We start from the raw sequence: 14,571 nt of genomic DNA on the forward strand, positions 1-14,571 counted from the left end.
ATGTTTCACATATTTTCAAAAACTACTTCAGCGTATCATCAATCGCGTAGCGAGGTCAAAGAACCCCGAAAATCTTATGGAAAAGTGGTTTCAATTAATTTGCTCTAAATTTTGATGTTTTGTAGCTTGTGTCAAACTAATCAAAAATTGTTATCAACACAAAGCTTCAAATTTTAATCTTAGTTTTCAAGAGCTCTGAAAAGTCTTTATATCTATGGAAAAATAAATATATATGTCTTTTACAAACATTAGTTATGTGAATACTCTATAAAATATTGTGAGAAAAAAATATGGACATAATATTATCAAAGAAATTATGTTTTTTAAATAATTTGATTTGATAATTTGATTTGAATATCTTCACCTATTTTATTTCAATATATAGATTTGTTTTCATTGCTGCACTGGATTAAAATTTTTCTCTTTTCGCCAAATTTGAAACATGTATCTATTTCACTTTAAGTACAAAAAATGTACATTAATTCAGCTATTAAAAAAAAGCAGGTCTATTATCAACAAGAGTGACACTAATTGGTAGACATAAATAGTATTTCATAATCTGTTACGTGATGTACAGATGTAATACCGGATAATAATGAAAATTTATTTCACGCCATCTGTCACAATATAGTTCGATTTATTTTTATATCGTTACGTGTCTTTGGGAATATTTATGATCCAGCCGTTCTTTCCGCAGCTGGTGACACCTGGTATCTAGGCTAGTTCCTGTTGTCCCGCGTTCTTACGTTGCAGAACGCGCAACAAATCATCGGTACATGGCACGCGACACATGTCACGTACTTTACTAAGGCGACAGAATCGATGTATGTCAGGTGCATACAACAGAGAGTTTCTATTTCTAGATTTAAAATATCTCTTAGCTCTGGATTAAGCGGCTGTCAATTCAGCTTGTCGCTATTTAGATTTCACTGTACTCCGTTTAAGTCATGTCAGTTGCGATATTATATAAATCAAATTCAAAGGAATTTGTGAAAAGAGAGTGTACTGCTTATTCAAAAAAGATTTATAACATGAAATAATTATTTGTCACGCCATATAGAACTATAAAGAACTTTGCAGGCGTCAATAAATGATTAGATGTAAAACAGTAAAGCTATATACATATAAAAATTCGTAACACATCAATAATTCAATATAAGTCTTTACAAACACGAGTCATTTATTATATATATAAAAATATTGACCTGTATTCACAGAATGTGCCTTTTAAATGTAGCGCATTTGTTTGTCATTCCAACTTTGTTTTTACGTCTAATGATTGATAAAGAAGATTGATAAAATGATGAAAAAGCGTGCTAACATCTTTTCTTAGTACGTTCCGAATACCGGTCAAAAGATCAAGCAGAAGAAAAATTTGAAAAAGTAGAGAATATCTAAAAATGTCTAAATTTTTTACATTGACGGCCAATGCTAGTATCTCTCTTTGCTGTGCTAATTAGTTTTGCATCGACAAATTGATGAATCGTCGTCGAATGGTTTCCCGATCGATCGGCTCCATTTGGTAAAGTTTCATTTCCTCGCGGAATGCAGTCACGCGCGCGCCTCTCGGTCTCGATAATGAAAATCGTGGACGGCCGAACGGGTGCGTCCCATTTGCTTTTAATTACGGATACGAAGCACGTTGTGTGCATTGAGTTGCCGCCCTTTATTTGCGCTATCCTATCGTCTAATTGCTTACACGATGAACCACGTAGTCGCGGACCGGCGTATGTATGTAGGCGTTATTGCAAGGTGCACTCGAGAGAGTCTCGCACCTTCGGCGATCTCTTCTCCTTCAAAGATGAGGAGATACGAGCCGTAAGGCTCGATATTAAATTAAACGCGACGGTGTGCCAAGGTAGTCTAGAAATGAGCATCGCGATAGTGCTTTCGATATTGCCGACAGTTAGCTTTGCATATAACGATAACGTTATTTTTTTTTTTTAATTTCTGACATTGCCGCAGTCCGAAAGAATCGTTTATTAATAGATCCTCTATTCACTGTGAACTTAATTGTGTTATACAATTAGTTCTTTTAATTTAGAATTACGCTAAATTGTTGTACAAGTTAACCGTCATTAAACGTAATGAACATCAGACCTGTTGGTGCCGATGTTGTAATATTCCGGCATGTAAAAATACTTCAAGATGCAATCTCCGACATTAACACATTCCGCGTAGAATATTCCGCACCCTCTCGCTGTGCGCGGAAAACACTTTGACGACGATTAAATTCCACTAGCATTCCTACTCATCAGCGTACGCTTTTTAGCGGAGAAAGGACAGATACTGACTAACTACACGTCGTCTTAATTCCGGGTGTATCCACGTTATCTTGCAATCAACGCGATTAACCGCTCTCTTATGTCTTAATTTTTCCTTCAATGTGCAATTTGATAGCAAAAATTCTAATTAATTCTCTTAATTCGTAACTTTCGATTAATAGCTGCAATTTTATCCTCAATTTTCTGTCTTTTCTACTTTTGCCATTTGAGAAGGGAACAATTTCTCTTGTGCAAAATATTCGAAAAGCGACGTGTGCGGAAGAGCTTAGCCGATCCCATTCGTATAAGATGAAAATTACGATGTTTAGCGTGAAAGCGTCCACGTGATGATCAGGCAGGAGATACGACATGATCCATTTGTCTGATTGCAGGGAAACGAGGCGGTGGTGCCGGAGGGCTGGCCTCTGACGTTAGGCGGCAGCGGCCTGATCCTGCAGCTGGGCGAGCTCGAGGCGTCCGCGCTGCGTCTCGGGGAATGTTACCTCTGCGTACGCAGCGCGGCTGCTGCAACTGCAACTGCAACCACCTCGTCGGTCAGCGGCGCTACGACCGCCGGTGAAGCCGTCGAGCAAAATACCGTTGAGGTGAGTCATGTCCCTTTTCATTTTTTCTCCTCTCTCCGCTCCTCTCTTCACTCCGCATCGTCACAAGGAAGCCGCGCCGCGCCGCGCAGCGCCGCGCCGCGCCGGTGGATGTCCTCCGTATACCGCCGCCGCGAAAGAATGACACCTCCGTCTTAACGACCATCGAAAAGACTCGACCGGAATTCCCAGCGTTCTTTCCGCGTGATCGTACGACGCGGTCCTCGGCATAAATATTAACAGTCATCGGATGCAGGCGCGTAATGGGACGCGCATTATTAGATGCGCGTTTAAGCTCCTCCGGGTAATAAAGGATGTATATCTGAGAATGCCGACGCGGTATTGTCACGCTTATAACGCTTTCCCATATTCCCAGAAGTGTGCCGAGCTAGCTGATTTACCGTGACTTACGCAGACCGGTTCAACTCATTCTTCAATGTAATTTCGTAGATCCCTGATAAGAAATATGCCTTGCAATAAAGCGATAAACTTTATTACAATCGAATTTTATATCTTTTAACTTCGTAATAGAAAAGTTTACATTGAAATATTAAATAAAATTTAACTTGGTAAAGAATTCAATTCTTTTGGCAAGAGCTATTATTTTATTACGGTATATTTTTTTATGAAGAAATCAGAACTTTTTTGGCATAGGGTTCTTAGTATAACAGACGTAAATCAAACGGACAGTAAACGTAAGGGCAAGAGTTACGATCAAAACTGCTGTTGTCCGCAGATAGCAGTAGTCTGGCGAACTACGTCGATGAGGGCCCCGGGGATCTTGGGTTGGGACCGTGAAGACGAGTTTATGGACTGGCGGGACCTAACAAACAAGGGTCAGCCGAGCTCGTCGAATACGGCGAGCGCAAATCTTAGCGGAGCTCAGCCCTCGAGCGCGATGAAGACCAACGGTCGTCCGCGACGAAGATCGCGCGAGGATGCGCGACCGAGGACGCGCGAGGCCAACAGAACCAGCAGCGCCGAACCTCGACGGGAGGAGGCCAAGTCGATCGATAGGCTGGAGCAGCAGTTCTGTCGCGAAAATCGCGCGATCGACGAGCCCGGTCACACCGCCACGGTGATGAAGTCCAGGTCCGCGTCCAGCGTCGACGCTTGGAAGGAAGACCTCGACGGTGAATTCGATCGAGGCTCGAGTCGCAGAGCGCATTACAAGAATTCCTCTAGTCTTACCGGCGGCGGCGACGAGAGCCGCGCCAAAGTAAAGCGATGCGCCAAGGTGGTCTCCCCCACAACGATGGAAAAATGGAAAGAGAGTAGCAGATGCGAGATGCGCAGCAGGTCGATCGCACCGGGGGATCTGAAGAGTCCCCTGCAATTCGAGGAAAGCATTTTGCGGCGGGACAACGTTGCCGACGATTCGCTGAAGGATCTCGAGGACAGATTGCGAAACGCAGGAGGTCCGGACGACATTAGCGACGAGGACCTGCCGGCGTACATAGGCAGTCTGCTCGTCACCGTCGAGAGAAAGATCGAGAGGGTTTCGCTCGACGATATGACGTTCCCCTGTCCGGCGTGTAGGAACATAGACACGGACGATCCGTTATTGGGATGCAGATGCGCCGGCGACGATTGCGGCTGCGGCGCTGGCGAGGATAACTGCGATTGTTCTTCCTCCGTCTCGCGGAAGGAACAATTTTCGAAGAGCTTCGAAGTGGCGGGAATCAAGCATATCGACAGCGACGACGAGGAGGAAGTACGGATGGGATTTGGTAAGTACAAAGCTAAGATTTTTTTTCACTCGCATGCGTGCATGGGGCGCGAAAATTTCTCTTTTCAATCATTTTCATACAACCATTGAAACGATGCGTTCCGCCTTTCCTTTAACAACGATTCTTGCTAATATAATCTTTGATCTCAGAGTAAAATTATTCGTATCTGAAATAGTACTGTGGAGATTTAGTAGCGAATAGTCGACGATGAATAGTCTTGTTTACAAGCGTAGGAATCGCGACGTGAAATTTCGCTTCCGGAACGACTGCCTATCGGAGGTATGCGATCTATGAAAACTCGAATGACTTTTGCCGAGCCGACATGCCAGCTGCCCGCACTCGACGAAACGCTTTTATGCAGGCACGCGTGATTTACCGGCGACTAAACTCGCGCGGCGCGCACCGAACTTGAAATTCTGGCTGAAGTGCGGCGTAGGCGGCATGCCTTGTAAAGTGGCTACTTCATGTCATGCTGCTTGTTGAAAAATCCGAACGCTATTCGTGCATCGAATCGGTGCTCATGCTTCGTTCACGTTCACGAGTTTCCATTGGGGAGACTCCAGTGCGTGTGAATAGAATCGCTGTACTCGTGACGTTGCGTTAGTCCGATGTGCACGTGCTCGCGCGAATGCGCGCCTTACAGGCCGAAGCTGTGACGAAGTTTACGACGGAAGTATTTCCTGCTAAACAAAGTATTGAAAATCAGTGACGTGTATTTAGCAGAGAATCGTAACTTATTTTCCAATAATTCATACACAACTGTCGACGCACGGATGAATAATCAAATTTCAAAAAAAGGGCACTGTTTTCGTTTGAAAAATTTAGCCGAAAAGTTTGAGGACGCAATCTTTTGTTGTTTGAAAAAATTAGCGACTTAATCAAGAAACAGAAATCTATATCAGTTTCTAAAAAAGACAAATTCATGCTTTCGCCTGATGAATCATTTCTATTACTTGGATTTTTTAAATTATTTTTATCGTTGAAATACTAATATTTAATTTTACTGTTTTTATTTTTATATTTTTCTAACAATTTTTTTCAGTTTTAAAATATATTTGCCGTTTTGCACGTCGGACAATTAAGAGCGATGCAGTTTCTCGCCCGAGTGTGAATATTTTCGTTATACGGTTCTCGGTGCTGCAACTTTCGTGTCACGTGTCACAATTCCGGCTTAATCCGTTTCCCCGAGGGCATCGTTAACGAGCGATGACTCTCGCGCCGGCGACGCAAGCGTAATTGTAACGGACGAGTATGCAAATTGTCGGCGCATTCGCTTGTCACTCGATCTTTCGTCATGGAACTGGCCAAACGAATCACTCGTGGATACGGGGCCGACCGGGCCAGACCGGACCGTACTTTAAAGTCTCGCGGCTGTTCTCGACCGCCGATCTCCTTTCGCGTCCTCCCACGCTCGTCTCGGCCCGCCTCTTTGGTAACCGCCGCCGACAGGTTTGCGAAGTCAAGACCCTTTATCCGAAACGACGCCACGTCCGCAGCGTCGACGTAAAAATGAGCTTACAGCATTCGCAGTTTCGTTGCGCGACTTTTTACGCACCACATAATTTGTGCCATCCCACGGGCGAGCTCTCCTTTTTAAGCTCATTCGCTCTCTCGGCGTGGACGTTCCCCTTCTTCATTTGTCATATAAACACATGATTTTAAGGCTAATTTACAATGTGTTCTTTGCTTCCTGTTTCATGCTTATTGCTTTATTGCCTTTTTTTCTTTCCAAATCGTGTTTTTCGTTTCTTATCTCTTTCGGAGTTCATCAATTTTTATCTCGCTAAAACAATTCGATAAAATCAATTTCGATAAAACACTGCGCGAAGACCAACTAGGAGTCATAGGCGAACCATTCTATTTTTCAAAGAGTTTTTGGGCTCTAAAAATCTGAAAAAATTCTGGTATGCTTTTTTTAAGTAGGTAGATGGGTGGCCGCAGCACCCCAGACAACGAAAAAATACAGGATTAAAAACTTCGTTCCGGAAAATAAAAAGAAAAATATTGTTCACAAATTTTAAAGTTTATTTTTCATTATTTTTCTATCCTTTAAGGATTTAATGTAAATTTAAGGATAACATACCAATGAAAAATATAACAATAATAATATTTCTTCGGGGTGTTAGCACCTCATTTATATGATTTGAAACATTTTCTATTTTTTTGTACGTGTCTGAATTTGAGACAAAATCATCAAAATGAAAAAATTGTTCGAGTCTTAAAGAATTTGTTAAATCTGCGGAGGATTAAAAGAAAGTTGACTGAAAAGTGATTTTATAAAAAAATGGTGTACAATTTTATGATAATTAATACAACGGGAATAATGAAAATTATTCCCGTTGTATTAATTATCATAAAATTGTTTAAAAAATGATATTGAGTTGAAATACTTGTAATATTTCCGGAAAAATAGGAGTATCATATTACACTGCATTAACTCCGATCAACACTGCCTGAGATTGGTTTACGCATAATGCGCGGGCGTTCGTTGTAAAAGTGCAATTAACGTAACGATCATCTTTTAGTTTCCTTAAGTCCAGGATCGGTGTATAATCGGTATACCGTAAGACACCGCGAACCGTTGCGAATTATTATGACCGATTTGCGCGCGTCCGTTGCAACAACCCTAAGTATACGTGCTTAAACACGTTTCTTGACTTTCCTTGCGACTGGCCGCGTGTCAGTAGTGTTTGTGTTTGCGATGCGAGAGGCGAGCGACCTGCCCAGACAGTGAATGAACGGAGTAACGAACTCGTCAATGAGTATTCGTGCTAATGAGATACAGCAGCGAACCGACGACTTTCTGCAGCGTTAACGGCAAACGAAAAAATCGTCGAAAAAAGAAAGTCGTGAAGTACCTAAATACATTTATGAATGTTTATCGGCAAATCCCTTGCTTGCCAACAACAGATTTTTTCCAATCCGTAACTTTTTACATTTGTTAAAAATTGAGTTTTGTCGCAATTAACACTAAAAAAATATTACGTTGAATCGTATAAAAATCTACTGTCTTTTTTAATTTTAATACGATGCAAATACATATACTATCATAGCCTACATAATTACATTAAAAAATGCTTTCAATTCTGCGACAAAGAATCAACTTTTTTCTTGCCCCTGTTTATATATGAAAATATAAATAATAATAAAAGACGCAATAACAGTTTCTTACTTTCGGTTTTGTACTCAGAGTCATCGCTTTTAATGTTTACTCCTTCGTATAAACTGTAGTTTCTCAGCATTCGATTGTCGAGGATAATAAGGAAGGAAGAGAGAAAATAATACTCCATTAGATATAATAAAGGTTTCCCGAAGTGAATAAAAATAACCGACGAGTCACAACAGTCGTTCGTATCGATAATCCTATCTGTAGTTTCCTATCTCTAGTTTGGCGTATTTGGCGGTCAAGTGCGAAGAACCGGTCGTCACTCTTTCCCATAACGTCCGTTCTGCTGTCATCGTTCCGTAACCTGCATAGCCGGCGTGGCTGTGCTCGCGGCGCACCACGCCATGCGATCGGACATGCCTTTGCGCCGGTTGTCGTGTTTCATTAGCACGTGGATATCTCATTGACGGCACGGCTCGGCGGTCTCGTCGGCGCGATCCATTCGTTTTTTTTTCTTTGCGCGCGCGGGTTTGTCGGCACGCCGTGGAACATAATCCGCCCATCGCGCGACATAAACGCCACTGCCCACGCGCGAGGGTGCTGCGAGTAGAAGAGGATATTGTCGGGAATGACTTACGGCAGCTTGGAATGCATTCGATTTCGCTTCCTTTGGTCTCGGCGCGCGAAGGCCGGCAAGCTCGAGTGGTAGGAGGGAATATTTGCTACCCCTTAAATTTTCTGAGAAAATCGATCTTGTCGCGTGAGAATAGAATGCAGTCATATGACGCAGTATAAATGGACTATAAGGGTAGAATTAATGTTATATGTATCGTGGAACATAAAATATTATTTGAATTATTGAGATACATACATACTTCGCAGATTGGAAAGAGGCATGTATCCATTAGATTTTCTGAGAAAATTGATTGTACAGCATGAGTTATACGATAAAAGAAAATATACTGAAAGTGAAATTAATTCTGTATACAACATAAAACATTAAATATTACTTAAACTATTAGGATATGTAGGTACTTGCTTAATTGAAGTTACAATCCAATGAATGAATATAACATGAAAAGAAAATTATCGTGTAATCCCAATATTTTGCAATAGTCGTTTCGATTAATATCAGTAATACCTTGCAAATTATATATATATTAAAAATAATAGATAATGATAGTCCTGCAAAATTTTTGTATTGATGTAATTTCGTTTAAGTGTGACTTTAGGTCGACGTATGTTTCCACCCCACAATTCGACACACGTATCGATTTTCAGGAAGCTGTTTTCACTCGCGAGTATCTCGATGCTCAATTAAGTATCCACGAGACTGGCTCCGCGTCACGTTTTCTCGTTTCAGACAGAAAAATTCACGACTCGCGGAAATTCTTTGAACGCGTCGCGCCGCGAGATTCTGGCTCCCGCAAGAACCGATCTCGTATCGCCGCGCACGTATCGCGGCGGTTAATTCTCAGACGGTCGACAAGACACAGGTAGGAAGAATGCAGCGGAGTATACTAGTGTTGCCGCGCGACCGGCACCAGAAAATCATCAGCCTGGACTTTAACAGCGGCAATAACCGCAGCGCATACTTCGTCCCGGTGGAAAGAACGAAGAGGAGAAGTGCCGCGAGGCGCCTTTCGCAGCTTCCATTCTTAATACTAGAATGCTCGGCCCTCGCTCATTTCAGTGATTATAATTCGTGTTTTCGATACGTAATATGTTAACAAAATATAAGTTTCATCACTCATATTCAATTAATATTTCTGGAGAAATGTATAAGTATCGGGCCTTTTTTAAACTTTAGGTTACTTTGCCAACAAGTTTTATTATTCTTCACTTTAATTCTTTCCCTGAAATTCAGAATGTACACAAACGTAGTGGAACTTAATCTGATTCTTTAAAAACTTGATACATTATTTAGTGAAAATTGTTAGCATAAAATAATGCGAATACAATAGGTAATAAATTGGAGATAACATTTTTCTATGTTTAACAAGTATTATGATAAACATTCTTTATCATCATCAGTACGTAATATCCACGATTTGAACTTGGGGTATTTGATTGAAAAAGCTAAAATGAGTCTTCGTTGGAACTTACTCTAACGGTAATTACGGCTGCTGAACGACGCGACGTGCTCTCGGGGCGGCTGAAAGTCAAAGGTTCTCGCGCGAAAGCGAGAAATGGCACGAAATATAAATACGCGCTAACGATCAGCTGATATCGATGCACCGTTTTTCGCGTCGGATTATTATACCGCGCAGGTTAAGAGAAACCACGTCGGACGACGCAATTTAATTCGCCCACTTTATTGTTTCTCGCGCTAAACCGCGGAATTTTATTGCCCGGTGTCGTCGGTGGCATGTGAAAGCCAGTAAATTTTACGGGGCTCGCTATCGAGACGTACTTGTCGAATGGCCGACCATTCCCACGCTTCTTTTTCCCCGCGAAGAATGTCGGAGCCGCCAAAGCCGAGGTTTTAAAAGCTTTTCCCTCGTAATCGCCTTATTAACTCACTGAACGCGCGCTCTACGAGCGTTCAGATAAAAAATTATTTTTCTCTTACGAAACGAAATCCTATGAAGAATATATGGTCTTTTAATCTTACATGTTTTCCACTAATTTGCAATATGTTTTATTAAACGGGGATTATCCGAGAATTATTGACATTACGTCAAGTTACGCATGTATTCACCATCACGCCTCTCAGTACATGTAATATCTGCGATAATTACGAGCTATGCGCTAATTGAGCCGCGGCGCAACGCGCGTATTCTTTTCACATTCGTTAGACTCGTACGTACACACGTGTATCTCTTGGCTATTTTACTCATTCGCGACTAACGGTGTGATTTTTCGTGGCACGATAGCTCACGGGCTTGGAGCGAACGGTTAGCGAAGCGTGACTTCTGCATCGCCGCGAGCTTCTGCATCGCCACCGTGCGTATCCGGGGATTTCGCGATTCAATTGAAGCGTTTCGTGTGGTATATCGGGCGAGGCGTGTTGTATCCCGTGTTGCGCGCGGGTTGATTGAACGTTTGCCGGACTCATGGGCCGGCTATACTTAGTAGCTCATTGATCGTCCCCACGGCGGCCCTCAATCATATCTACTTAAGCGAGAATCAAGCGGCTTCTACAATGGAGGCTGTTCACCTCTCGCGGCGCGCGTTCCTCCGTTCGACGCGCGGCGCGTCGAGTATGACGCGACGAGAAAGCGAGGAATCATCGTCCGTTCGTCCAATTGTATTCCGCAATTACGTTCGTCGCTTTCGAGTTCTTAGGGTTGCTCGTTTGCACGAGCTAACAGGAAGATTGTTTAACTGCTTGCACCCTGCGAGCCCGTCGAGGGTGGTTATCGATTTTAAGTTTCTTATGCAATTCAATTACGGACAGGACAATTGGATTAATTCGGAGCCTTATTACGTCTGTCAACGGCAATTGAGTTAGATGAGCTTCTCCCTCTTTTATTCATCGTAAATGTCACCTTCTGAAACGTTAATATGATATTTTTGATTAAGTTATCGTTGGTCACGAGCTTCTTCGCAGTAACTATTGCTAATCGAAATGTCTAGTGCAGTAAATTTTCTCTTAAATTAATGAATATTTACGTCTGTTGCATTTTTTTAATTAGAAATCTGATAAAAGAAGATTAGCCCATCATTTTCAAATTATATTTCTCCATGAGAAGAAACGTATATGTTAACAGCACTGTTAATGTTTACAGATAATATATAAATTTATAAATAAAACTGTAATTTATAAATATAAAATAAATATGTGAGGGTATCTTTTTGGAGCTTCTTTTTTTATATCGGGTTTTTAATTTATTGACGATCGTTCTGTCCGCTTTCATAAAATTTTCGTATTGTCGAGGCGCACCTTGGGCAGTTAGGTGGAAAGGGGAGTTGTCGCTATTAATCATAATGCAGATAGCGATCAAATTGCCATCACGACATCGTAAAATCTGGTAGCACGGTCGCCGGTGGATCTTTTGATCCGACCGTGAATAAAGCGATCTTCAACGAGCCGAATAAATGCCGCCGCATTACACGGCCCATTACGCCATGACGTTATTTACAAACAAACGCGCGGCCGCGGACGCTATAGAAAATAAAGAACAACGCAGCGGAAGTCCATTAGACACTTCCTCTTATTAATGCGCGGCCTCCTGCTCAGGGTCTTTTTTTTACATGGAAAAAAAATCTCGTACCTGATTGAAGTGGCATCAGCTGTAAAGCACGCGTGTAAGAGGAGTTTACAGTGCTTACGGATAGAACGAGACGTTAATCAATAGTATGGAATTATTATATTTCACGGAAGAAATGATATATAATTTTCGTAATTGTTATTATGTTTGTTATTTGCATTATTATTATTATTATTATTATTATTATTATTATTATGTGTTGCACGTATATTGCATTCAAATGAATTTATGTAAGTGTACGCAGAACACGAGCCAATCACAAATTAATTAGAAATAGTGAAATTATTTTTACATTGAAAAGAAATGGTAGTCGATTAGATTGCGAAGCCGAATTTTGGTTACTAAAAATTAGGATACTTTTGAATCTCTTTAAATAAATCCGAATTATAGATCATGATAGGAAAACATTTTTTGATATATCTATTAAACTTACAGTGTAGTTTATGCATTAAATCGATAAAGATAAGCCGAAGTTGCGCGCGTCTTATGATCAATGAAACGAGTACGCATAATACAATAAATATTACAGTTTTAAAGACAAAAATTGAGGATGGCTATAAAATTGAGTGTTCCATACGACACGTTAGGCTTATGTTAGAAAAATTACGCGTACTCGAGTAATTAGCACGTCCCGTGTTCGCGAAGGAAGTATAATGGCATTCAGCAGACTCTTCCTAGAGAATCGGCACGCCGAGAGATTCTCGAGCTTGAAAGCTGGCCGCCGCGTAGATCGTTTCCAGTTTCCATTTACGATGTTAACTACTTCCGCTAACAGCCGGTTGCGCCAGATTTCATTGTCGATGCCTCCAAATGGAGAACATGCCGGATAATGCTCGATAAAAAATTGTCGTGGGATAAATCGGTCAGGTTCAAGGAGATTGTCGACTTATCGGGAATTTTGTTATTTTGTTTCATTGGAATTTGTTAGATCGATATATTATGTTTTCTGTATATTTTTTAAGTAACCAGAGTATTTTAAGTAAAATACGGTTAAAATCTAATGTTCACAAAAAAATCTATTTTAATGAAATTTTTATACTTTTGTTCTATGTTAATTTGAAAGAAGCATTATTCATTTACGGTAATTATTCCAAGCCGCGATATTTATTCATTCGTGACATTTCGCACGTTTCACCTGAGGATTCATAAGGAGAAATGAAATGAGAATGTAATAACATTTTATTCAATCGTGCCGCAATATGTAAAGACGCAATAAACTCCATATAAGGATTCCAAACAGTTTCTAATACACGGGTACGCGATTTCTATAGCAATAGAATCACGAATCTTGCTTGAAGGAAGTCGCAGAGTCTCCAAGGAAACGAAGAGACTGAAGATTAAGACCACCCAAGGAGCCACGATGTCCAACTTACCGGATCTGACAAGGATATCGTTCATAATCTTCCGAGTAACCGTTTAGCGAATTATGTGCACGATTCATATGGACACTATATCCTGTTTACGATCTAAACCGAGACGCGAGATTTTAATTAGAACGTACACTTAGAAGCGTGACAATTTTTATGATCTTGACCTACTTTGCGCGTCCCGAAAGATATCTCTCAGTCGTAAATGTCACTTGTTAAAGTGCAAAACTATTAATTTTATTGCCGCGTGTTATTAGAAAATAGAAAATGCGAGCGATATTTTGGCTGAAATCATTGTGTTAAAATTAGTTTTGATTTTCTACAATTTATAGTTTTCTATTTTTTATACAAAAAATATAATCATAAAATTATTTGAAAATGGTAAAAAGCTTACAGCAAATTAAGTGTAAGAATATAAACAAATTAATCTTAATTTTAGTTTTATTTTACATTAATTTATAGGTTTCATATTTTGCAAGATAAAACTATGATATAATTTTGCTCTATCAGCGTATAATTCTGTACCCTTGAAATATTTATGTTATTTTTCCATAATCGAAACACCCATCAGAATCTTTCTAGTGTTAAAATTGTCGTGCGTTCCTACCCTTCGCGTCTTTACAACAAAGAAACGGCGGGAAAATGTCGAGAGGTCGTAGACACGCGGAAACTCACTGCGCCAGACCCCAAGACGTCGCGAATGGAAACGTTTAAATTGCAAACGGTGCATCGTAAAGCGAGAGGATCCAATCAACCTTTGCTTACGAGTCAATCGAGTCGTCGGCCCGCGACACCTATCGCCTTATGCTAATAGAGGCGGTTTCGTTGCCGGCGAATAGGTTCGCACTGCCGTAGCCGCGTCGAAGACGAACCTGCGAGGAGCATTAAACTCTTAGAATTCTCAGACGCATGACGTGACAAACTCCGGAGCCTATAATACCGTGTATACTATAATACCGTGTATGTAGATATAATCCTAAACATATATTCATATATTCATATGCTTTTATATCGGCACTAAACGAAACTCGTCAACAATAACGACGGAATGAACAAATCAATGAATAAGAAAGAAAGATAGATTCTTATAGAATATATTAAAATTATCTAATTTAATCGCAGATTTTATTTCTTAATATATTAGTAAAATAGTTGGCAATTTTTAGCTAAGTACGTTAATCTTAAAATGCATTGAGATAACGCTTATTATATTCCGAAATACCTTTCAGCTCGTGGTGCGCGTACCAAGTATAAGGAAGGAATATATTAGAATTTTAATAAAAAAAAT

The 14,571-nt window shown here is 40.6% G+C and overlaps 1 protein-coding gene across 2 annotated transcripts in view; it reads left to right on the plus strand.

Moving 5' to 3' along the window:
* LOC105201882 overlaps nucleotides 1–14,571 on the plus strand; it is a 289,517-nt gene that overhangs the window by 149,708 nt on the left and 125,238 nt on the right. For both annotated transcript variants that reach the window (XM_011170150.3, XM_011170151.3), the window contains exons 4-5: nucleotides 2,657–2,869; nucleotides 3,603–4,596. In XM_011170150.3, coding sequence (XP_011168452.2) covers nucleotides 2,657–2,869; nucleotides 3,603–4,596 — 1,207 coding nt within the window. The remainder of the gene's footprint in view (nucleotides 1–2,656; nucleotides 2,870–3,602; nucleotides 4,597–14,571) is intronic.

The sequence above is a fragment of the Solenopsis invicta genome, chromosome 9 (assembly GCF_016802725.1).
Source record: "Solenopsis invicta isolate M01_SB chromosome 9, UNIL_Sinv_3.0, whole genome shotgun sequence".
NCBI lineage: Eukaryota > Metazoa > Arthropoda > Insecta > Hymenoptera > Formicidae > Solenopsis > Solenopsis invicta.